Here is a 27,146-nt window from a genome sequence, read left to right as displayed (position 1 = left end):
TCAAAGGTTAAAATTCTGGTACCAATTTTTGCATTTAGCTAATGTAAAGGCTGCATTCTTTAAATATTTAGTTTTCATGAATGAATGAAGCCCTGAAAATAATATTATTGACTACTTTCATTTTGAAATTTTAGCATATGTCTTACTTTTTTGATCTTTGTATTTTTCAGCTGGTTTAAAGTTCAGTAAGGTTTAACAGATCTACAGATTTATATAATATTATATATTATAACCAATAAATATAGCGCAATATTTAATACTACACATAAAAACATGGACATACGTTTACATATGCCTACCAGAACAGATAACTCCAGATCTTCATCTCACAGTTCAATATAATGTATATTTCAAGAATAAACCATAACACATATTATGAAAAAAAAGTAACGGTACTTATTTTGGGACTAATCAAAGAGTATTCTTTCAGTGTTAAGCTAATACGCTGCCCAAATATATTAGTAGCCGTTTCCCATAAGTATATGTTATGAAAAACAGCAACGATACTAATTTATTTTGGGACTAATCAAAGAGTATTATTTAAATGTTAAACAATGCACTGCCCAAATATATTAGTAGCTGTTTCCATAAGTATGTGTTATGAAAAACAGCAACAGTTCTAATTTATTTTGGGACTAATCAAAGAGTATTCTTTAAATGTTAAACTAATACGCTGTCCAAATATATTAGTAGCTGTTTTCCATAAGTATACTTTATAATAGTGTATAAACGATTAGTATGTTTTTGTTATTTAAAGCAAACAGAATTTAACGTGCAGCATTTACCCAACAAGTTATAAATTTGAATGTCTGATGTGATTGTTACTAAATTTTTTCCGGAATAATTTTGTTAATGATTACAATATTGTATATCTAAAATCAGGCCCGCTCCATCTACAATGCAAAACTTATAAAAAGATCTGCAATAGACACATTTATCTCTTACATGATGCATCTTCGATACATTATACACAATTGTGCGCTTTTATAACTTGGGTTTGGGATGATGAATAGCTTGCATTTTAAACCAGTCAAACCAGAAAACATTTCATAAATACAAGACAAAAATGCAAAACAATTTTAATATAGTTTTTATTGCAATTAAATTAAATTAACCATAAACACTTCACACATCATTATATATATATAAATATGCTTTATTCATTAATATTTGCAATATCCATTATTCTCATGTAGTTGTACATACCATTACACTAAGTAAAGCATAAATTTACCCCACAGAGCATTAGGTTAAAGTATTCAGATATGTAAATATGCTACATTGATTAACATTCTATTAAGAAATGATTTGTTCAATTCTGTCTTTTTATTAGTTCACCAAGTGGGTCTAAGTCTAATGTTGTCACAAAACCATTGCTGTACCGTTCTCCTGTTTAAGCATATATTAAATTTAGATGATTTTTAAAACTAAAGTCCCAGGACTATGCCAGTACTGTAAATGCATTATTACAGTTATTATCAATAGACATTGCTTGGTAAAATTAAGTAATTATTTATTCAATAATTTAAAGTCTATTTCAAGGTAAAATAATGTTTGTTAGTGCTAGAAACCTTGTTATGTTTTTTATGTAGATATGTTGGTAGTCAACACTTCTAAACAGTTCATGAAATTTCCAAAAGATATACTATGTTTAGCAAACTGAATGGATTTATTTTTCGATTATGTGAAATGAAATATTTGAATTGTATATTGGACACTGTTGTGTCATTGTCTTTATGGATGTTTATTGTTAGTGCCCGCCCGTTGATGTTCTTTTGGGGTTGTAGGGAATACCCCTTTCTTTTCAATTTTATTTTGGATTCAGATTTTTGAAATTAAAATTAAAGTCAACAAGACTGTTTTTGGAAGAGTTGTTGACATAATTCCGTCTAATTAAAATTCGATTACAATTTCGTTTAGTTTCATCGAAATAAAACGAAACGAAATTGACATTTGATTTTAAGTGAATGTTCCGACTTCTTTTTTCTTTTTATTTTGTTCATTTTCATCTACAGAGATGTAGAATTTAATGAAATAAGTTACATATTGAATGTTACAAAAGTAATTGTGGATATAATGTTGTTTGATTTCTATGTGCTTACTTTAATTTGTGATTGTTATATATTGTTACTGTGTTTTTTTAAATGTTTAAATTAAATAATGTTTGTTTAGTTAAAGTTCGGTTATTGTATAGTTTTATATCTGTCTGATTTACTCATTGGCTTCTTGCCTATATTATTGTTACACATCACTTAGTGGGTTCACTTCTGATTGGCAGACGGTGTCATAACCAATCGGAGGGGCGAATGGTTAACGCGTGCGCATTGCATCATTAGTTCTGTCATTAAGTCAGTTGGTGTGGTTTCGATTTGCCGCTTGTACATGACAAGGAGTAGGGTCCCCTGTCCAACCTCGTGGGTTTTCACCGGTTCCTCCGGTTTCCTTTCACTGCTAAAGACCCCCAGGCGGAAGTGAATTATTGAAATAAAGTTGAACAATATATTAGTACCAAAATGACCTAGTTTGTATCGAGTGAACGTTAAACCCCATTTTTCTCTGTCCTAACCAATCGTTTCCACTCTTAGAAACAGTTTGTCTGTGTCGTAAGATGATTTACCACAAAAAATGGCATAAGCTGTGGGGCCATATTATCCTCACCAATGTCACTCTCTTGAAAGTATCGCCAACGGTCGGAATATAGAGGAAACAAATTAAACGTAGGCAAATTTGTAGGATATCTATTGTCCGGATAGCGGCGCCACAACTTGCTTTCCCTCGAATTACATCTACCGAGTTGTACAAGTCACCTCGGGTTTTCGTCCCACCCGAATTACTGGACCGAGTCCCACGCAACACTAACAAGACGAACTTGCTCGACCAACATCAGGAACACTAGCTAGTTAGTTATCCAATGACATACTGGGCATTACCTACTCGAGGCATCGTGACTCCATAGTGATCAATCAAGAGGGTCTCAATGATAATTAATGGCGGCCAGAAACCTTTGAGTTAATCAGTATAAATTTATATTAAAACAACGTTAGAATATAGATCTGATTATTATTATTATAGATATATTTGTATATAATTGTATATTAGATGAAATATTCATTAATTGTATAAATAGATAGAATTATATATTTCTATAGAAAATCATTATTTTCATTGATTGGTGATCATCCTATTTGTCCACAAAAGATTACAATATTTAATGCATCAGTGGGCGTGCTCCTACGCCAGGAAAATAGTACTGACATACTCTGCAAAACAAGCTGTTTAAAACTATTATCGATCCTCGAAGCACATTTGACATTTCCTCGACCACCTAACTTTCTGTAACTGTCGGAGATAGAGGGGCGAATAATATGCCGAAGACCTGTTCCCACGAGGGTCTCTCATTCAAAATTTAAACTTACCTTTATCTGTAAAATAAATTAATGGACCGAAAATGTTTCTTTATCGGATATTACATATGATCCAAATGATCTATTGATTGTTGAGTGGGCGTTAAACCCATTTTATCTCACCTATGTGCTCGTGGCCCTCTTAAATAGGGGGGTTTGGGTAGCCGAATGGTTAACGTGTGGTCTCAGGTCTGTCATTGAGTTAAGTAACATGGTTTCGATTCCCCGCTGTTACGTAATATTGAGTAGAGTCACCTGTCAAACTTCGTGGGTTTTCTCCGGGACCTTCGGTTTCCTCCCACTGCTAAATACCCCTGCGCGCAAGCGAATTATTGAAATAAAATTGAACCATATATTAGTCCCGGAATGACCAAGTTTGTGTCTAGTGGATTACTTTAATCCCCATTTTTCTCTCTCCTCTTAAATAATTGTTGGCGTATTCATCAGTGCTATATGATATATTGCTTTCACATAAACTAGCAATAGTGTGTTCATCCATTTTGTTTTGTATTGTTTTATAGCCATATACATAAATTACATGTACATTCATAAAATATATCCAATAAGGTGATGCTATTTACAAATTAATGCTAATAATTACAAAAAGTGAGAATAATAAACATTTCTATATATAAATAATGTAATCACCAGTTGCCTGAATAAATGCTGAATACTGTTTTATAATACACAATTCCAAAGGAAATTAAAATATTATTACATAAGTTATCTTTCTATTTTGTTGATTTATAACTTTTCATAATAGACGTTTCATTGGGGTCAGCTATAACCAGGCAGTTATAGCCGAATAGCTACAATATTGTCGCGGTAATTCTATGCTTACCGTTACAATTGATACAGTCTAAGAGGCTTTGAGCAAGGAAAAATAGGTTCAAACACTCAATTCGCAACACATATTAAAGTTTGTATTGAAATAAGTAATTCTGTCACAAATAGTAAAGACTGGACCACTAAAATAGTTACCGAACAGTTTTTCTTTGTGGCATTTTCGAAGCGATATTTCTTATGGTGTATAAGGAAGTATTACTACGCTAGACTACTACAAGAGAAAATCGGAAATTACTGAGATGTCTATAACAGAAATTACGTGTCCTTGGTCTTTGAAATCGAAACTAAAATTAGACATTGTCTAAAATGTACGAATGCTGCAACTGTGGCAAATCATTCACAAGTAACAAGCAAGGTACTAAAAGGTCATATGGACATGAAATCCATACATGAAAAGTGACGTATGATCACGAGAGACGGGGTGCATATGCCATTTCTGGCTGGGCGGACATTTTACGTTGGATAGGAAAGAAATTATGCGTAGCAGTTGGGTTTGACCCAATCATATAAATTAGCGGTAGGGCTTCGCCTTTATTTCAATGGAAATTGGTTTACTATTATGTTAAGCTTTGCGCAGTACAGTTTGGGGACAGGAACTCGTTAGAACGATCCACTACTGTGGCTGGAGTAAGACGTAAGACTTCAGTAGTGGGACCATTTCTATAACCAAATGGCTGGTGAAGTGATTTCCCACCTCATAGACGGCGGGGGGGGGGGGGGAGAACCTTTGGAATTAAGTTGTAATGGGGGGTTTTAGCGTCAAACATTGTTCCACCAACCGGGCCGGTGAAGACGGACATACGCCAAGCAGTGTGTTTTCAGTGGAATTTTACCAGGCATCCACTTTTCGTTTTAAAATGTCTTCCTTTCGCACGTTTCCCAGTGCTAGATCCTATACTTGAGTCTTGGATGCGTTGGTCCCGAGTATCATTAACGGTCTGTAAGCCACGGAATAAAAGAGACTAGTAAAACTCGAATCATTGTATTGAACCAATTATGACGTTTAAGAATAGGGCTCATTTCCCAGTTTATTCGACCATCTATAAACCCACCCCATTCCAGTCCATTTTAACGGTTAAACTCACCGTTCTCAGTGACGAAGAGGTTCCGGGTTCGATTCCTTGGTTGGCCGAGAAAGTTCCGGGCGGCTTTTCCCTCTTGGTTGTTGTCAGTGCAGCAAGACGTAAAAATCATCTTCATCGACTGTGTTGGCCCTGGAAAAGGACGTTAAACCCCAATTCATTTTCCGTGTTACAGGTAATCCTAGCAGGGCCATGTTTCACAAAAACGTAACCTAAAATCACTAAAATAGATTTTAAATAAAATCAAACTGAAATTTTAAATTTTATGCGTTTCACGAAGTTCGGTTGTAACTTAAAATGCAATTTTAATAGATTTTAGTTAAAATTGCTTGCACTCGCGCAGTGCCCAATTCCGGCAAGGCACTTAGGGTGTATAAGCATACACGCTTCGGAACTGAAAACTGTTGCCAGGTTAAACTAACCGTTACAATACCAATGAGGGGGTTTCATACGTTGTAACAATGCCTGCACATGGTCAGACAGTCGTAGAAGGATAAAATAAATAAGTTTATTGCGTGTTATTTGTTTTGAAATGTATCAGTTGGTTGGCCTTGAACATGCATGTATCTTTCGTGACCTTGGCATTGGATTTATTTGCAATCTTCAATGGAAATAATGCGTATCGATAAACGAAATGGCTTGAATTTCGTAGTTTTGTGTTAGTTTGGATAACAGAAACTATTGAGAAATTGTCACAAACATGTGATAGTTCTGACTCAAACGATTAATCTAGACTAAAGTATTGTCGAATTTTAAAAGTATTTAATAACTTTTAAACTAATACACGAAATAACCAATGTTCCGATGCCTAGATTTGAAATGTCAGTCCTATGGACCCTTTCAATAATAATTTGAAAATGCCAAAGTGCCACACTCCTTATTGGATAATGCCTATTTCTCTTATTAAATCAAAATGATTTTTTCACAATATAAAATAGCATTGGCTCCTATATAAATCATCATAACCCCAAAACCATAATTAATACTTTGCATATGGCGTATCTAGTATTATAGGACTGACGGGGTTTCGATTCCCCGGTTGTACGTGACAGGGAGTAGGGTCGCCCATCCAACCAACCTTGTGGGTTTTCTCCGGTTCCTCCGGTTTCCTCCCACTACTAAAGACCCCTAGGCGCAAGCGAATTATTCAAATAAAATTGAACCATGTGTAGGCCTACAAATTTTTTTTTCTGGACATTAGATATGAAGTGGGTTTAGATTTTTTTTTTTAGGTTTTTTTGGGGGTCTATTAATTATTTGACAATAGTATAATTTATACTTGAATCTACGGTGGCCCATATACGACTTTTAAATATTTTGTAGTTTTGGATTTTGTTTTTTTAGTTATAGGTTTGTTTTTTTAGTTCTCACCTAGGTGAAAACGTTTCCACCTAGGTGAAAAGGTTATATAACCCGGGCCATTGGCAATATTATCATTATTCCAAATATATCTATATGTCGCAATAGATCTCACAACGTAGCTCTAATTAATGCTCGTTAATGTCGTAATTTTTTAGTTAGGAGAGTGTGACGGCTGTCCTAAGTTACAATAGATTTTAGTTAAAATTGTCCCTAAAATAGTTTTGTGAAACGCCACTATTGTAAGTTAAGATACAATTTTAACTTTCAATATTATTTTAGTGGATTTTACCTACTATGCTTAAAATCGTTTTGTCGAAACGCATCTATCTTAAGTTAGGATGGAATTTTAGTTTAAGACGATTTTAAGGAGATTTAAAGTAGCTAAGTCTCTAACTCAATATCACCCAAAGTCTTACACGTTGAAAATGCGAATTATTTGTCAATTCAAATCAACATTGATGTTGTGATCTTACCAGGAAAAGACAGGCTTTTGATATCCAATATTTAAGACAACATAAATATTTTACCATTGGTACACGAATCGTTTATCATAGTGCGTTTTAGCGTCATTTGCAACAAGTGACCAGAAAGAACGAGGCTAGACATATTCAACTGGAGAGCCTGCTGAATAGACTGGAATAACCAGACGCTAGAAATTGCTATATGGTTGAGACAAATGCCTTATTTCGCTGGACATAACTGATTTGAAATTAGAGTCAAAACGGAAACAATTGAATGTAAATCAGTTTATATACAATCAGATTACATTAGTATATGTGTTGCGACCCATTTGGGTCAATTTCTAGTTCCCAAGTATTAGCGATTTAGCTCCTTTAAGTTTTTGTGAAACAGGGAACAGAACATTAATATTCCCGCTGCCTGGGCTAAATACAGCCTTTCACACTGTTGTGTGGAGGGGGGGGGGGGTGATGTCCGAATGGTTAGCACGTGCGCGCTGTATCATAAGGCCTGTCATTGAGTCAACTGGCGTGGTTTCGAATCACCTGTCTGTCCAACCTCGTGGGTTTTCTCCCGGTCCTCCGGTTTCCTCCCACTGCTAAAGACATCTACGCGCAAGCGAATTATTAAAATGACCTAGTCTGTGTCAAGTGGACGTTACCCCCCCCCCCTCTCTCTCTCTCAAGCTGTTGAGAGGGTAAACAACCTTATATCTTTAATACAGTATGAATTATCTGTAATACAAAGAATACCACATCGCTTCCGTTTGTTATCTTTCAATCCTTCTCTGTACAACAGGAAACAACGCATTTATTACCCATTAATCAAGTACCAGTCGATTTATTGTCTAAGGGCTATCAATAACGTGTCAAATTTAATCCTGGAATTCTTCAAGACGTCGCCCTATTGCACCCCAAAATTAATCATGTAATTGTCCAACCTGTCATATATCATGGAATTCTGATCAAATTATCCAACCTTTTTATATAAAGTGGATTCTGTAATGCCAACATTTTGATCAAACACTCTTCAAAGGGTTTTATGGTTACAAGTTTCAATATGTAACGCATCCTCATTAAATACATCTATGGCGTTATATACACATACATGACGTTACATACACCAATAAAACTTGATACCAATATGGCGTTAAATACATCAATAAAACGTTACATACACAAATAAGACGTTATATACACCAACATGACGTTACATACACCCATAAAACGTTAAATAAACCAATATGACGTTATATACACCAATATGACGTTATATACACGATTAAAACTTAAATACACGAATAAAACGATAAATATACCAGCACGACCTTAAATATATCAGTACGGCCTTAACTACACCAGTATGGCCTTAAATACACCAATAAAACGTTAAATACATTAGTACGGCCTTAACCACGCCAATAAAACGATAAATACATCAGTACGGCCTTAAATATACCAATAAAACGTTAAATACACCAATAAAACGTTAAATCGTTAAATACACCAATAAAACGTCAAATACACCAGTACGGCCTTTTATACATCAATAAAACTTTTAATACAACAATAAAACGTTAAATACACCAGTACGGCCTTAAATCCAATAAAACGTTAAATACACCAATAACACGTTAAATATTTTAATACACCAATAAAACATTAAATACACCAGTAAGGCCTTAAATACACCAATAAAACGTTAAATACACCAATGAAACGTTAAATACACCGGTATGACGTCAAGCACGAAAAAAGAAGATCAAAAAAGGGGAAACGGATGCCTTACGGTAAGGATGTTTTGCTTTATAAAGTTAAATGACCATAGATAATTGATCTTTCAGCCAAACAACTATAACCGCAAATCACTCAACATAATAACTGGTAAAAAAAATGGGTTCTTAAGAGCTTCTTTTATTAATGGATTTTTATCTTCGTTTCGCTTGATTTATTGAACTTTTATACACTGATTCATCAACAATGGCCTTTAGTCAGATCAAATTTCCTGCTTTCGTTAAAAGTGATAGAAGTCGTTGAACCATATAGAGTTACTTATTTATTGTTGACATTTGATCAATAATGTATGACGTCGTCCACCAATAAATATCGCTTTATTAAATTTCTATTAAAAAACGGACGCTATCGTTTGGCAGTCTCTAACGTTATTTATACAAGTATATTGAATACCTATAGCACTAAAATAAGCACTGGTGATATCACAGAGAGATATTGTTCGTCTTGCTGGGCGTTACGTAGTTTATATTAAAGAAGTATTATAAGATTTAGATATTAAGACCTGTGTGTGTGTGTGTGTGTGGGGGGCGAATGGTTAGCGCGTTCGCAATGTATCATACGGTCTGTCATTGAGTCAACTGACGTGGTTTTGATTCCACGATTGTACGTGACAAGGAGTAGGGTCGCCTGCCCAACCTCGTGGATTTTCTCCGGGTCCCCCGGTTTCCTCCCACTGCTAAAGATCCCTACGAGAAAGTGAATTATTGAAAAAAAATTGAACCATATGTTAGTCCCGAAATGACCTAGTTTGTGTCGAGTGGATGTTAAACCCCATTTCTAAAGTTACAGACCTGGTCGTTCTTGCTATATAATAGTTTCATAAATAGATAATGCAAAATGAATATATGGAAAATGTCATTCAAATTACTTAATTCTGGGCGTAGTTATTACTGTTGGAAGTGGAAGCGTAGATCGAGATTGTTTATTGTCTCAGCAACGGTACTTGACAACCAGGACTGAATTTCGATTATCCATTTTATCATTAAATCTTTAAATCTCCCGCGTGTTTAAATCCATTATGAAATGAAATGGGGTTTAACGTCCTTCTGTTCTGCTCCGAACTGGTCTAATGAAGACGGGAATACGACATACAGTGTGCTATGAGGGAAATCTTGCCCGGACAGTGGCACTACAACCTACTCTTATATCGAATTCCAACTGTCAAGGGATCTGAACGACTAAACAGCTGTACTTGTCAGGAACTCCGTCCGGCATCCTGCATCACGGACAAGGGAGAACCACGCCGGAAAATCTGGATGAACTTTCTCGGCCAATGCAGGGATCGAACACGCAACCTCCATGCTAGCGGGCCAGCGTCTTACCCACTTAGCCACCGTGATCCCCCTCACATCAAGTAATCAATTATATGCCACCCGATAGTGTAGAGTGTTGATTATAGGCTAGACATGTAAATAGATGTCTAAATAATAATTTATTTAAGATATGAACCCGGCAAGAAGACTTAGCTCTTACAAAATGTATATTTAATATATCATTCCCTTGACTGGAAATGCAGGCTGGGCTAAGTTGTCGTTGCATCTGAGTAGAGTTTGGATGTTCGTATCCCAACACAAAATTGATTATAATAAAACTTTATATAAATCGCAAGAGGTAATCACAGACAAAAAGTTAATCTAAAGAAAACTTTACTACCTAACTGATAACACCAGTCCGTATTTTCGCTGTAAAAAACGTGTTGTTGTGTGATTATCCCAAAATTGTATATTTTCATGTGCAGGCATTACAAGGAAATTTGACCTATAGTCCAAAGGCGGGTAATCCCCGAAATTGACAACTCAGCAATATTCATACTACCCCAGGGGTTTTGCGAACATTTTGACACCTACGTACATCATGGACCTTATAAAACATTTCATCAGGTCCATGGTTGCATGTACTTGACCTTGTGCATGACACGTGCAACGTGGCAGAACCAACCCATGGTAACCAGCTTGGAACGCTGTTGGTCTCTAAAACTGAGAATTCATGGTACCCTTTGACCTCCCCAGAAGTGGGTAATCCCTGAAATGGTCTACTCGGGAGCATTTATATTTACCTTATAGGGGGTCGCAACGAGCATTTAAGATGTCTACTCAGACCTTTATTGTCATTTGGGATCCTAATAAACATTTGTACCGGACTTCGTGGATGTACTCGAACTCTATTACAAAACCAATGTTGGCGGTAACAATCCCGATGGTGTCCCCATAAATATTACTTAAGAGTTGCGTTTTTGGGGGTCCCAATCATATATCTACTAATTCCACGTCTCACGCCTTTTGTATTAGAGATGTTAATTGAATCTTTGCTATATTTAAAATCGCCTTCAATTGTCCGGGAAGTGGGACACTTTTCCGGTGTTGCTGTACCAAGTCGCAAAAACGATCCCTCAGCTGGAAATGTAAATAGGAGAATGGAGTCACTCAATTAATAGAACTCATATATAAATATTGACATTGCAATTATGTCTGAAGGATTTCCATATGTTTACGTTTCCGTAATAAATTGAGCATATCTGAAACGTTAATGAAGTGAAACAGGATAGTTTAGTACAGGAAGGGTATGGTAACATCGATGAAACAATGTACACGGTTTAAATCTATTGACAATGAGATTAAAAATCTATAATTGAATCTTTATCAACCGTTACTCAAAATTGATAAACTACGCGTACTAATTTGTAAACTTGTTTAAAACATGGTTCAACAGAGATGGTCCATATTCAGTGGGACAAAGCTGGGGCAAAGTCCAAGGTTAAGAGGGCAAAGGCGCGAGTGTCAACTAGGGGTATTGTGGGCTTGCCCCAGAAATTTTTGAAAAAACAGACTGCCGGAAATGCAGTGTGGCAGTATTTCAGGCACTTACCGACGAGATAAAGAGAGCTTACCAGATACCGCCTATCGCCAAATCACTAGTTTATCTGACCAGAGGGAAAGTGTCAAATTAAGGGGTGAGTGAATTAAAGTGAATGAATATTTTCTTGGGCGTAGAATCAAACAGAGGGCAGACCAGATTTATGCCGTCCCCCCCATCTCTTGGCACCGCCACTGCCCAAACATGTTAATGTGTTGTTATTATGTAACGAAACAGAATTTGGATGACGAATGTGTTTGTTGTATGGAAAATATATCCATTAATACTAAATTTATGGTAGTCGCGTTAAGAATGGTCGGCTTTAAACAATTGGACAAATCGCCATAGAGGTTGTAGTCCAGTCTTGTCAAGTAAAACTGCCCTGGTGCGTAAGTACATTTCTAATTAATGAAAGCAGAACAAAGTAGTTATCTCAGGCCATTTTAAATATCTTCATATCAGGTGATGGATGTGAACTAGCCAACAATGTTCACGTTTATTTTAAAAAAATATAATTTTAATACGCTGTGATATAAATGTTTTAATTGCACTAATGTTTCACAGAGTAAACAAGAAGAGGTATTGATGTTGAAATCTGCACGCTTGATTTAAAGGGCAGAAAGCTCTACCTAAATATTATTCGGAATCCTCGACATTACAAACAATAATTATTGGTCCATTTCAATCAATAGTCAATCCGATTAAAACACAGATCCAATTTCGTTTCGTTTTTATAGTTCAAAATTTCGATTTTACTTGTCTTTACTACACTTGGATCTGGAAATGAAATGAAATGAAATGGGGTTTAACGTCCTACTGTTCTGCGCCTATACTGGGCTAATGAAGACGGGCATACGCCATACAGTGGGCTATGAGGGAAATTTTGCCCGGGCAGCGGCACTATCGCCTACTCTTATATCGAATTCCAACTGCCAGGGGATCTTTTACGTGCATTCCAATATATATACACGTGACCTCGGTTTTTCGTCCCATCCGAACGACTAGACAGCTGTCCTTGTCAGGCCCTCCGTCCTGCTTGGATCTGGAAGCGTGTTCTGCTTGAAATGAGGGGTCAGCCAATCAAATGGTATGTCGAATCGAGCGTTTGACCTTTTTTGCGTGGAACTGTGGGTAGACATTAGCGGCAATAGAAATCAAAACAAAGGAAAAGTAGATAAAAAATACATGGCGGTCGCTAATTGGTTAATCGAATGACCTACGTAATCCGGTCAAATGTCGCTTGCTTGGTACCTGACGTCATAGAACGTGAACTCCCACTATAACTTGTTAGATCTACATGTAGTGTTACAGTGTAGGTCATCGAAAGTATAAAAAACGAAACGAAATATAGATCTATATTTTAATCAGATTGATCAATAGTGGTGTTGTTATCCTACCGTGAAATATGGGCTCCTGATATAAAATATGTCAGACACAGTTAACAATTAAAACCAGCGTACTCTATACATGATTGAGAGCCTGACAAGGACAGCTATCTAGTCGTTCGGGTGGGACGAAAAACCGAGGTGCCGTGTACACACTGGTGTGCACATGTAAAAGATCCCTTGACAGTTGGAATTCGAGCGCTATTGTAATGAGGCACCTTGATGAAGATTTGTCTCGGTCAACATTTGGCCAAATTTACTGGATAATCAACTACATAAATAACCGAATTCCCGGTTGTGCATGGGCAACGGAACTTTTTAGCTAAAGTCAAGAACGAGTTGCGCTTCTTCCCGAAATAAATTCCATAATTCATGCATTATTATAAACAAACATGAATTGTGAATCGTGACGACAAATTAGAATTCATAAAAAATCATAGATAATGTCCTTGAAGAGAGAGAAATTTTACAATTAAAATAAATCAGGAGAGATTACAGTTAAATTTGTTTGATTAGTGTTGATATTGAACAGGCCGTGGTTCTTGGAGAGAGAAATTTTACAATTGGATATTGAACAGGCAGTGCAAATAGTTCTTTCTGAAATAGCAATTGGCGTCGACATCTTGTTTTAGAATTAGTTACCCCGCTTAGATTTTGTACACGATGATGTAAACTACCGGATAATCTAGCTAATAAGCTAGTTATTCTCAATGATGACAACTTAAAAGTTTTAACAAGTGAATGTAAATCAGTTATATACACCCATATTACATTTATATATGCTCTTTAAGCCGTTTCTTCCATTTTCCGTTCCAATGACTAGAGCAGTGATTCTCAACAGGTGTGTCGCGAGATCTTCCTGAGTGTGCCGCGAAATTTTGAACGACACACTAAGATTATGCGCAAAACCAAGTGATCTGCTGATAAGTTCATAGCTGTGTTTTCTTGACTTAGTTTGAGTCATTCTATGTGTCTATGACTAGTCTCTATCTACGGTTGTATTCCGTCTGACTTACCATGTTTTTATTTTGCAAAATTCAATTATTTTTCATATATATTTAACCAGGTGTGCCGCTATTTTTTCCTGTGTTCCAAAGTGTGCCGTTAGCCAAAAAGGTTGACAACCACTGGATTAGAGATTTAGCTTCTTTAAGTATAAAATTGAATTGGCGTTTATTTACGCTTTTTTTTTCGACATTTACCCTTTTGTGTTCCATTCAGCACTTGACGAAACTGACAATACTCACACCTAGGTATTTGTCTTCATCGAGTAGGAACAAAAATCGAGAGTTTAAAGTTTGCTAGTCCATGAAGTACGAGCGCTATTATAAACAGAACGCTTAAAAAAAATAGATCAAATACTTGATTACAGCAATAAAACACAAGGAGGACGTGACAATAAAATAAACAGTTTTCACTCTTATTGAAAATCTATCACTTGAAGATATGATTTTATTGATCGTCGTTGTAAACTGAATTAATTTGATCTCATAGTTACAAGTGGAAGGCACGGGAAAGGCTAAGCTTACCCCTTTTATCTAATTGTGGAGAGAGAGAGAGAGAGAGAGAGAGAGTTAAACGTCCAATCGACACAAACTAGGCCATTTTGGGACTAACATATGGTTCAACTTTATTTCAATAATTTGCTTGCGCGTAGTGGTCTTTAGCAGTCGGAGGAAACCGGAGGCCTGAGAAAACTCACGAGGTTGGACAGGCCACCCTTCTTATTGTCCTCTCATAGATACAAAAAAAAATGTGAACAGAGCAGACCGTGTTTACCCTTTTCTTTTTTTTTTTAGTCTCGTAGTTACAGTTCGAATATCGTGCGCGAGACAGACCACGTTTACCCCATTCTCCTTATAAACCGTCTTCTTTTAGTCTCATAGTTACAAGTCGGGTGTCGTGCGCTAGGCAAATCACGTTTACCCCCTCTCTCCTGTTGATCTCATAGATACAATTAGAATGTGATGGGTGATGCCTCATGTCTTTCCGTCCTATGTGTTGTTCTATAGGTTCCGTTATTACTATTCGTATCAGCTATATTAATATTCATATCAGTTCTATTACTATTCTAGTTATGTGTAGTTCTGTAGGTTTAGTTTTATTACCTTTCTAGCTATGTGTAGTTCTGTAGGTTTAGTTGTATTACCTTTCTAGCTATGTGTAGTTCTATAGGTTCAGTTTTATTACCTTTCTAGCTATGTGTAGTTCTGTAGGTTTAGTTTTATTACCTTTCTAGCTATGTGTAGTTCTGTAGGTTTAGTTTTATTACCTTTCTAGTTATGTGTAGTTCTGTAGGTTTAGTTTTATTACCTTTCTAGCTATGTGTAGTTCTATAGGTTTAGTTTTATTACCTTTCTAGCTATGTGTAGTTCTGTAGATTTAGTTCTAAATATTACTATTCTAGCTATGTGTAGTTCTATAGGTTCCGTTCTATTACTATTCTAGCTATGTGTAGTTATGTGGGTTTAGTTCTAACTATTACTATTCTACTTATGTGTAGTTCCGTGGGTTTAGTTCTAAATATTACTATTCTAGCTATGTGTAGTTCTATAGGTTCCGTTCTATTACTATTCTAGCTATGTGTAGTTATGTGGGTTTAGTTCTAACTATTACTATTCTACTTATGTGTATTTCCGTGGGTTTAGTTCTAAATATTACTATTCTAGCTATGTGTAGTTCTATAGGTTCCGTTCTATTACTATTCTAGCTATGTGTAGTTATGTGGGTTTAGTTCTAACTATTACTATTCTACTTATGTGTAGTTCCGTGGGTTTAGTTCTAAATATTACTATTCTAGCTATGTGTAGTTCTGAGGGTTTAGTTCTATTACTATTCTAGCTATGTGTAGTTCTGTAGGTTTAGTTTTATTACCTTTCTAGCTATGTGTAGTTCTGTAGGTTTAGTTCTAAATATTACTATTCTAGCTATGTGTAGTTCTATAGGTTCCGTTCTATTACTATTCTAGCTATGTGTAGTTATGTGGGTTTAGTTCTAACTATTACTATTCTAGCTATGTGTAGTTCCGTGGGTTTAGTTCTAAATATTACTATTCTAGCTATGTGTAGTTCTGAGGGTTTAGTTCTATTACTATTCTAGCTATGTGTAGTTCTGAGGGTTTAGTTCTATTACTATTCTAGCTATGTGTAGTTCTGAGGGTTTAGTTCTATTACTATTCTAGCTATGTGTAGTTCTGTAGGTTCCGTTCTATTACTATCCTATAGGTTTAGATCTATTACTATTCTAGCTATGAATAGTTCTATAGGTTCAGTTCTATTATAGCTACATGTATGTGTATTTCGTTCAACACTTCACCTATATTACTATTATAACTATGCCTATTTCGTTCTATACTTCACTTATATTACTATTCTAGCTATGTGTAGTTCTGTAGGCTCCGTTCTATTACTATTCTAGTTATGTGTAGATTTATAGTTTCAATTATATTACTATTCTAGCTATACGTTATTCTATAGGTTCAGTTCTATTACTATTGTAGCTATGTACCTATAATACTATTCTAGCCATGTGACTAAAGCCGCGTTACAATCCCTATATCATATTATACACCAGCATGCGTATATCGGAAGGTATTAACCAACATTCCACACAATTTCTACCGCCTTTTAATACAACGACTAATGCATTTCTCATGCTCAAAGACTATCCTTAATAGCCAACCCTCGATTGATAGTCTTTAATATTACCAAATGATATGCGGGGTCTTTTCCTTATCCCATAAAAAATACATTACTTATCCCCCTGTTGTCATAGTTAAATGGCCCCCACCTGAGTTTGTTCTGTGTTTACCTGTATGGATAGGTATTGATTAGTCATTAGCTTCAAACATTATTAAACTTGCATGTGCAATAAATTTCCAATCAAACCCAATGCAAAGATTTTAAGTTGAAATATCCAGAATTTATTCTGATCGTTTGTACTGCATAAGTGGGGTTGGATGGCCGAATGGTTAGCGTGTGCGCGCTGCATCATAAGGTCTGTCATTGAGTCAGCTGGCATGGTTTCGATTCCAAAGTTGTACGTGACAAATAAAATTAAAACCATATGTTGGTCCCGAAATGACCTAGTTTGTGTTGAGCGGATGTTAAACCCCATTTCTCCACCCCACCCCCTCTCTCTCTCTGTGTACTGTATAATGGGTTTTATTGGGGGAAAAACCTGTCCAAAAGTACAACATTATATAAGTGGTATCGAGTACTTCGATGGAGTAAAGACGATCATACCTAGTGTACGGCTATCAATATCAACCGGCATTTTTCGACAAATTCCGGTTATTTCCGACGGATAGGTTGATCCAGAAAATATGATGGGTGATTTCCTATTAAGATTTAGTACCGAATAATCATTGCCCAAGGCAGCCCAGCTATTGGAAAATCACCAAACATTCCACGAGGGTGCCAATATCAACAGCAAATGGTCAAAACAAGCCCGTGTCACCTATAATCTTTGCTAAAATATTTTAATGGACTTGTTTTAATCCAACTGAATCTGAATCCCCGGCGAGAGTACCGTTGATATTTTGACATAAAGTTAAATTAAGATATTGTCAGAAATGTGTCCTTTTTCATAGAACAAACATCAAAACTACGGCAGAACTGATGTTCACCCTGACTGGCATCTCAGACGTTTCACTATACATGTAGATGTGATCTGTCACGCCAGTCAAAAACAACAACTATTCTCCAGAGCAACGGATTGCATGGGCAACGGTGGCTCGTATTCTGTCAACGGAATAATATCGACTAGTGGCGTTTTTGCGAGTCGATTAGATTAGGTTTTGATTTGCTAGTACGATTTGGTATGATTTCGATTTGATTAGCTATGGTCCACAAATGTGAAATTTGATAATTACGATTTGGTAAGATGGCTGCCATCACGGACACCGATCAAAAAAAAAACTGTTTCTGCTTATTATTGATGACTTGTTAAAGACAAATGAAGGTTATCTACGCAAAAAAGGAAAAATGGTTGCCGTTAGAAACAATCTCCTATGTCCAACAAGTTCAAGTATTTTTTTGAAAACTGAAGTGACAAAACATGTAAAAAGTGTCCTGAGAAAACCTAGGATCGAGGAATATATTGAAAAAACTGTAAATGAATAAAATTACTTAGAGGTGATCTAACATTCTTGTGGACTATAAAGTTAACATTAAACACGTCAAATGCGTTTTAAAAAAACATTTTTTATGGAGAAAAACAACAATAAGCATTAAAAATTACTTACGACGTCGAACATTCCGCCATTTTGAAAAAGTCAAATCTAATCGCCTAAACACCTCCTGGGACGATTAGGTCGATTTGCCTAATCAGTTGAGTTAAATCGTCTAACAAATGTAACGATTAGCATAATCAACTTGGTTCACAAATGCGTATAATAGCTAATCGGTCTAATCTAATCGGTGCACAAAAACGCCTTAGATCTTGACGGTAAAACTCACCATTGTGCAAAAGTTATAGCCCTTGATGTGGTATGATAAAGAGAGAACTTAAAAATGGAAAAGAAATGAAATGAACCGAAACGAAGTATAAATAATAATATATGTTAATGTAAAGAATGTATACAGTCCTTGGATTGGTATGATAAAGAGAAAACTTAAAAATGAAAAAAAAAATGAAACGAAACGAAGTATAAAAGATAATATATGTAAAAAATGTATACAGCGTGGCAAGGAACAGTGTCCTGTTAGAGTTCCGGTTTTCCGGCTGGCGTGCACGTAAAATAACCTTTGACACTTGTAATTCGATAAAGAGTGGGCGGAAATGGCGCTGTCTGGACACAGTGTCCCTCATAGCACACTGCATCCCATATACCCATCTTCATTATCCCGGTCCGTTGAGAACAATTATAGGACGTTAAACCCCATTTCCTATCACGTATACGACCCAACTGGACTTTATACCCACCATTTAGATTAGCATTGAGGCTAGGTCCAGGGTTAGGGTTAGAGTTGGGATTAGCGCTAGCCATGTTTACATCTCGTGACCTATGACGAAAAATTGAGCTGGCCTTATCATTTAGCACTAACCGTAAGGGATCAGGCTAGACATAGTGTAGTGTAGTTCTGTAATCACTCCATCCATCCAATTAGTGTAATGCCTCTTTTTTTTATTCTCTTCTTGTTAAACTTAAAAAATACCACCTATTAATAAATAGCACGCTCGATAGTCACAGCTCTGTCTCAACAACCAGACAATTATATTTTTTATATATATTGCATGTAATTTTTATGACGCCACGATTTTTGCTTACAATGACATTTTGAGTGCTATAGAGAGAATGGATGTTGCCCAACATCAAGCTGTGTATGCAATAACTTGGTGCCAATCAAACCAAACGTAGAACGGTGAAACACCATGCGTGAAGAAGTTGACGCCAATAGGAAATGTCAATACCTGGTCTCGAGTGAAATCTAATGTTCAAATATTGATATTTTCTATCTGTCATAGAGAAATGGCTGATGGACGTGTATTTATGTTGTGTTTATTTTTAGTGATGCTGGACTGAAACACGACAGGTAAGTTTTGTTTATAGAATAAATTGTAAAACGACAGATGTAAACGAATATACGTGGGAACAAAATGAAACGATTTTTAAGTGGAATTTAGCGATTGGGAAACACATTAACAAAACGCAATTTTTATGGTAGACAATCACTGGTTGTATTCTAAAAGCACGACGTTTCGACAAGTATCCTCTTATCGTTATCAAACACAATGAAACGAAATTAAATGAGATTTAATGTCATACTTTTCTGCTGAAACCAGGCTAATAATAGTAAGTGCAGGGGGACTGCACCACACATAATTTACACAAAAACAAAATCTACGGTAAGCTTTAATTTCTTTCATACTGCAAATCAACGTACTACTTTACTTTGCTAGAAATCACAAACAAATTAAGTGAATGGATCCGGGGGCTAGCCGTAAGCGTCCACTGCGCTGTAGAATCCCGGGCCTGTAGTGATACAGACGTCACTCAAAATTGAAAACAATAAGGACGTGCGCCAGAGACAAGTTTGCGGCGTACTCTAAACTCGATTGCCAATTGTCAATGGCTCTTTAACGTGCAATGCAACATGTATACGTGATCTCGGTTGTTCGTACCATCCGAACGACTAGATACTGTTCGGTACCACTGATAACGGGAAACCAAGATGGAAAACCCCGGAGAACTTTCTCGATGAACACCGTATCTCTTGGTTAGTGAGATATCGAAGTAATAATATATGTAAGGACTATACTCGGGCTGTGGCGATGTCCGATTTTCTCTAAGAAAATTATCTGTCAAAATGGTGCACTTTTCATCGGTTCCCATCCTCGTGGGATTTGTCCAGGTCCTCCGGTTTCCTTCCACTACTAAAGACCCCTACGCGCAAGCGAATTATTAAAATAAAATTGAACCATATGTTAGTCCCGAAATGACCCCCCCCCCCTCTCTCTCTCTCTCTCTCTCTACGTTCTAGACAATGCTGCCAAGTCGACTCTAACTGTGTACGAATGGTGTGAACGTAGTGGCAATTGTTTACGATCTGTTTAAGAACGTCATGAACGGGCCCGGACTGGCTTGGACCTGAATTACCGTACTTCGATTCTACTAGGGATGTGTTACATCCTGGCCGGGTCGAGCATCAATTAGCAGTACGACCGGGCCAGTTTATAGCAGTACGACCGGGTCAGTTTATAGCAGTACGACCGGGCCAGTTTATAGCAGTACGACCGGACCAGTTTATAGCAGTACGACCGGACCAGTTTATAGCAGTACGACCGGGCCAGTTTATAGCAGTACGACCGGGTCAGTTTATAGCAGTACGACCGGACCAGTTTATAGCAGTACGACCGGGCCAGTTTATAGCAGTACGACCGGGTCAGTTTATAGCAGTACGACCGGGCCAGTTTATAGCTCGACTGGTAGTTTATCTCTTTGGCTGTTTTCATTAATCCGGTAAATGGAAACAATAAGATTTTATTTCATTTCCGTGGTTGCAGCTTGGCTTCAACTCATTGCCAAGTCCCTTCCATTTTGTCACAATTAGGAATATTGCATTTTACAAATTATTTTTTATATTTCAAAATACTACATTAAACGTCAACCTTTTTACTGGCAAATCACCAAATGTTATAACGTAACTAAAATAGCTCCTTTTGGATTAAAAGACATGAAATGAAATGGGGCTAATGAAGACGGCATACGCCGTGCAGTGTGCTATGAGGGTAATTTTGCCCGGACAACGGCGCTACGGCCTACTCTCGTCAGGCCCTCCGTTCTGCACCACTGGCAAAGGGAAACCACGCCGGAAAATTCCGCTAAACTTTCTTGGACAACACCGGGAGAGAATCCCGCAACCCCCAGACTGGCGGAGCAGCGTCTTACCCATTTAGCCACCGTGGCGCCCCTTTTTGGACTTAAAGGATATGGTAGGATTATGGCCATGCCTCGTTTAGTGTGTTGAGAGTTACGTTCTGGGAAACGCGGTGTCAGTTGATTACAAGACTGGACAGAAATAGAGACACAGTTAAATAAGGCTTTACAATCGAGGGTCATATATGCCTTTAAGTCTTTGGCGTAGTCAGGACTGATTAGCTAGCTTGTTGGCTTTACAATCGAGGGCCAGATATGTCTTAACATGATTTCGAATTCTAAACCTAGAATTGACCTTGGAGTATAAAGGCATCTGTAAATACTTATTAAAGGACAAATGGCAATCCATTATAAACATTTTTTTAATGTACACATCTTTGTTATGGTTTATACGTAACATCAGTGTGCAAGTTCCGGATGTGACGGAAATGGCTTGGATACACCAAATTGAAAGCCGATTGCTGAAAGTAGGAAAGATGTGACTTGATGATAAGGATTCACCAGCTATTGTTTATTTCCGGTCAAATTATTTTATTATTCGGCTCTAGATTACAACTACCGGAACAGCCCGTACTAAAAATAGTAGGTGGTGATAATATAATGGTGTGATAATCTGCCAATCGCTAAGATAATTAATCAAATAATATGCGTCTATTTTACATACCATTTAGGAGGGAACGTTTACCCTATAAATAATAATGATAATAATAATAAGGATTCTTATAAAGCGATAGACTCCACACAGTATTGTTTGCTCAAAGCACTAACAAAGTTTACAGGAAGCAGTTATAAATATGAATACTGAAACAAGTAAGTTTTGAGTTATTGTTTGAAGATGCTTAGAGATGGAGCAGTCCGTAGATGTAGTGGCAGAGAGTTCCATGTATGTGCTGCATTATAGGCACGTGATCTGCAGCTAAAGGTTTTTAGGTTATACGACCCAAAAGGATTTGACAACCTTTTAAAATTTAACTTGGTTATTAATTATGCTTCACAAATCTCATTCGGTTGTAATCGATTATGCACTACGAGGGAAGGCGTCCATGCAGTCGCGCTTCAGATGAGAAATGAAATGAAATGGGGTTTTACGTCCTACTATTCGGCTCCTATACTGGGCTAATGAAGACGGGCATACGCCATGCAGTGTGCTATGAGGGATCATTTACGTGCACACCAATGTATACACGGGACCTCGGTTTTTCGTCCCATCTGAACGACTAGACTGCTGTTCTTGTCAGACGCTCCGTACTGCACCACTGACAAGGGGAAACCACGTCAGGAAATCCCAATGAACTTTCTAGGCCAAAGCAGGGATCGAACACGTGACCTCCAGGATAGCAAGCCAGTGTCTTACCCACTTAGCCACCGTGGCTCCGCTCCAGATGAGCTATTGATCGCAGATTGGTCACTCCCTGACCTCCAGTTAATCAACTTTCGCTTTCCTTTTCAAAAAAAGTTTTATGTAAAACCAAACGAACATACAAAAACGAAACCAAAAACCAATTCAAAACGATAATTTAAATTATTTGTTACGTTGTATATAAATGAGAAGTCTTAAGATAATAAGGCCTGTCATTGAGTCAAGTGGCGTGATATCGATCACATTCTTGTACGTGACAAGGATATAAGTCGTCTGCCTGACCTTGTGTGCTTTCTCCGGGCACTCCGGTTCCCCCCACCCCCACAACTAAACTGCTAATGACCCATACGCACAAGCGATTTACTGAAAGAAAATTTTACCATAAGCTAGTCACTCCACTATTGGTTGGGAGACGTTACTCTCCCCCCCCCCCTCTAAATTATTGTTTGCGGACGTTACTCTCTCTCTCCCCTGTATCATAAAGTCTGTCATTGAGTCGACTGGCGTGGTTTCGAATCCCCGGTTGTACGTGACAAGGAGTTGGGTCGCCTGTCCAACCTCGTGGGTTTTCCCCGGGTCCTCCGGTTTCCTCCCACTGCTAAAGACCCCTACGCGCAAGCGAATTATGTAAATAAAATTGAACCATATGTTAGTCCCGAAATGACCTAGTTTGTGTCGAGTGGACGTTAAACCCCATCTCTCTCTCTCTCTCTCTCTCTCTCTCTCTCTCTCTCTCTAATAATAACCAAAGTATTATGTTGTTGAGACGTTAATATTTCCATATAAAATGATTTAGTATTAATATGAAATGATTGTATTATGAATATGAAATACCAGAGCTTTTATAATTAATAGAGGTGATTTATCATAATATCTGTTTTTAGTTTTCTCCTCACAAAACAATTAATCAAATAAATCAAGAATAACCAGAAGAATACATCGATATTTTTAACATAATGTCACTAGTGCTGGGTGACCGAGTTATTTGACATTTAACATGGGTATTTAGTGATGGTGTTGTTTGACATATAACCCGGATGCTGGATGGCCGAGTTGTTTAATTATAACATGTGTGCTGGGTGACAGAGGTGTTTAACATATAACATGGGTGCTAGGTGATCAGGTTGTTGGACATTTAACATGGGTGCAGGATGATCGAGTTGTTGGGACATTTAACATGGGTACTTGGTGATCAGGTTGCTTAACATATAACACGGGTGCTTAGTGATCGAGTTGTTTATCAAGGTTGTTGAGTGATCGAGTTGTTTAACATTTATCAAGGTTGTTGAGTGATCGAGTTGTTTAACATTTATCAAGGTTGTTGAGTAATCGAGTTGTTTAACATTTATTAAGGTTGTTGAGTAATCGAGTTGTTTAACATTTATCAAGGTTGTTGAGTGATCGAGTTGTTTAACATTTATCAAGGTTGTTGAGTAATCGAGTTGTTTAACATTTATCAAGGTTGTTGAGTAATCGAGTTGTTTAACATTTATCAAGGTTGTTGAGTAATCGAGTTGTTTAACATTTATCAAGGTTGTCGAGTAATCGAGTTGTTTAACATTTATCAAGGTTGTTGAGTAATCGAGTTGTTTAACATTTATCTAGGGTGTTAAGTGCTCGAGTTATTTAACATTTATCAAGGGTGATGAGTGATCGAGTTGTTTAAATAAAATATGGGTGTTGGATGGTCCATAATATCATGTATGATGTATTGGACGTTCAAACAACGAATCGTAAATCGTAAATTCAACCCTGGCAGTCTGTTTAATGCTTTCCCGTTCGTTTAACACAGGGTTCCGAATTGACAGGAATTGCAATCGAGTGTCCAGGGTCCGTTTAAATTCTACCATTCCCGAAAGCAGATGTAAGTAGAATCGTGACGTAATTAAACGTTTCGGCTGTTGTGATTGGTCAAGATTGTATCATATTCAGCAGGCACTGGCCGAAAGAGAGAGAGAAAGAGAAATGGGGTTTAACGTCCACTCGACACAAACTAGGTCATTTCGGGACTAACATATGGTTTAATTTTATTTCAATAATTCGCTTGCGCTTAGGGATTCGAAACCACGCCAGTTGACTCAATGACAGGCCTTATGATACAGCACGCACGTGCTAACCATTCGGCCATCCAAACCCCAGGCACTGGCCGAGAGAATTCAATTCATTTTCGGTACGCGCAATAGAAATGAAATGAAATGAAATGGGGTTTAACGTAGAGTATTCCTAGGAAATATATAAACAAAGGGGTTGTGGCAACTTCCTGGGGATTCCCAGTCAACGAATACTAGTCTCGACGAATAGCACGGATTGTCAATCGTGTTTAAGGCAAGGGCGTGGATTTGTCATAACATTTTTGGGGGAGGGGGGGAGAGACGAACCCTGGAACCCGGAACATTTCATTACCAAACCAAAATAATAATTACGAACAATTTACTATACCAGTGTTATTTCGAGAAAAGCTGTATCTAGAGGTAATATGATGACAATATGGAAAAATTGACTACCTACATCAAAGCTGCACAAATATTAATTGTTCATGAAGTTAAGCGAATCGTCAAAAGACGTTCATTCTACGATCAGGGCTGTTCTCGATGAATTTCAGAACGGCACTTTCATGTGGATATAAACCTGAAAATATGTCCTGGCGATCAAAATCATGGGGCGGGGGGGGGGGGGGGCGGGGCAGAGACCTATTCGTCCCCCCTTTCGATTCTAAGGGGGACGCGTCCCCCGTCCCCCCTAAATCCACGCCCATGGTCAAAGGTCATTTTGATATTTCCGTACACCCTACTATTGGCTGATGGGAAAATTGCTTTCGAGACTTGATGATGCTATGATTGTACGTACTAAAGAGTAGGTTTAACAAGTTGTTTCCACAATTAAGGCACTTTATCATATACCCAATTTGATTTATATTTGTGGTTCATTGGTGTTAGGGAGCCACGGTGACTCATGGAGTAAGACGTTGGCTTACTAACCAGGATGTACCGTGTCGATCCAAGCGTTGACCGAGAAAGTTGATCTGGACTTTCCGGCGTGCCCCCCCCCCCCCCCTTGTCAGTGGTGAAAGACAGAGGACATGGCAAGAGACAACGTGTAGTCATTCGGATGGGACAAAAAAAACTGATCCCGTCACGTAAAAGATCCCTTGGATGTTGGAATTCGATATAATAGAAAGCTGTAGCACCGCTGTCCGGTCAAAATTCCCGTCATAGCACACTGTGTGGCGGAAGCCCATCTTCATTAGATAAGCCGGAGCAGAAACAGTAGGAAGTGAAAACCACATTTCATTTGATTGATGTTGATCAAAAATAAATGTATATCTATAATATGTAGTATATTTTGTAATCAACATTTCCGCTGATACTTTAAATTGTACAATACTAGTCGATGGACGTCCAGGGCCCTTACCGCAAAGACACAATTTATTCCGTTTTCTTGACTGGATGTGGAGGAATTGGTTGAAGACTTCGTGGTTGACCTCGGGTATGATTTGGGCGTATTCTGGATTGTTCAGTTATTTTATTATTTTGGGAATTGTTCCGAAGTTACGATAGGACCCGGAATATTGCCCCTTTTCAACGTAGATGCATGGGTCCAGTAACATTTTCCGCCAGGGGCCTCATCTAGACTTGTCCGCGGGCCTGTCGTATCGGTGTTCGGTATTTGTGGTATGATTCTTTCGCATGTAAACATTTGTTTCGGAGGCAAGATGAAAACTGTGCCCACCCCTTTAAATATAATAAAATACGGTGAATCGAAGCAAAACAACCTTTTATTCATTACACCCTGTAGACCTAATAATAAGTACGCATATTGTATCATAATTCACACAACACTTTGGTTTATCACATGGAAATGCTTTTAACAGCCGCAATACTCGATCAGTGTATTCTATAGTTATGCAGTGTTATAAACTGAAAGACTCGCTTGTGTACAATGCGATCATTATTAACAAGTCACCGAACTTAACATTAAAGGAGATTTTTTAGAAAATATTGATAAACATGCAAATATTGACTCGAATGTCAAGAGTCCCAGCTTAACAGTAAAGGTGATAATCCTCAAACCAAATATTTTCTATAATATTCGAAATTAAAAACAAGTATTAGAATTGAATATTGACCAATAAGTCGTGTTTGCAATGTCGAAAACTGTGGATGATATTGTGTTAAACACTTGGCTTCTTTAATGTTCTAAAGAATAGAGCCACCCGCCCTTT

At 37.4% G+C, this 27,146-nt stretch overlaps 2 protein-coding genes across 5 annotated transcripts in view; both read left to right on the top strand.

Annotated features, from left to right (window-relative positions):
* LOC126830949 (histone-lysine N-methyltransferase, H3 lysine-79 specific) overlaps positions 1 to 4,130 on the top strand; it is a 134,474-nt gene extending 130,344 nt beyond the window's left edge. For all 3 annotated transcript variants that reach the window (XM_050561485.2, XM_050561484.2, XM_050561486.1), the window contains one exon: positions 171 to 4,130. In XM_050561485.2, the coding sequence (XP_050417442.1) occupies positions 171 to 196 (26 nt within the window). In that variant the 3' untranslated portion in view covers positions 197 to 4,130. The remainder of the gene's footprint in view (positions 1 to 170) is intronic.
* Positions 4,131 to 19,658: 15,528 nt separating this feature from the next.
* LOC126830950 (uncharacterized) overlaps positions 19,659 to 27,146 on the top strand; it is a 43,975-nt gene continuing 36,487 nt past the window's right edge. For both annotated transcript variants that reach the window (XM_050561489.2, XM_056103072.1), the window contains exon 1: positions 19,659 to 19,720. The gene's annotated coding sequence lies outside the window, so the exon portion shown is untranslated. The remainder of the gene's footprint in view (positions 19,721 to 27,146) is intronic.

This window comes from Patella vulgata, chromosome 8, assembly GCF_932274485.2.
Source record: "Patella vulgata chromosome 8, xgPatVulg1.2, whole genome shotgun sequence".
Classification (NCBI taxonomy): Eukaryota; Metazoa; Mollusca; class Gastropoda; family Patellidae; genus Patella; species Patella vulgata.
The sequence above is the reverse complement of the archived record's forward strand: the minus strand, read 5'-3'. Positions and strand labels throughout refer to the sequence as shown.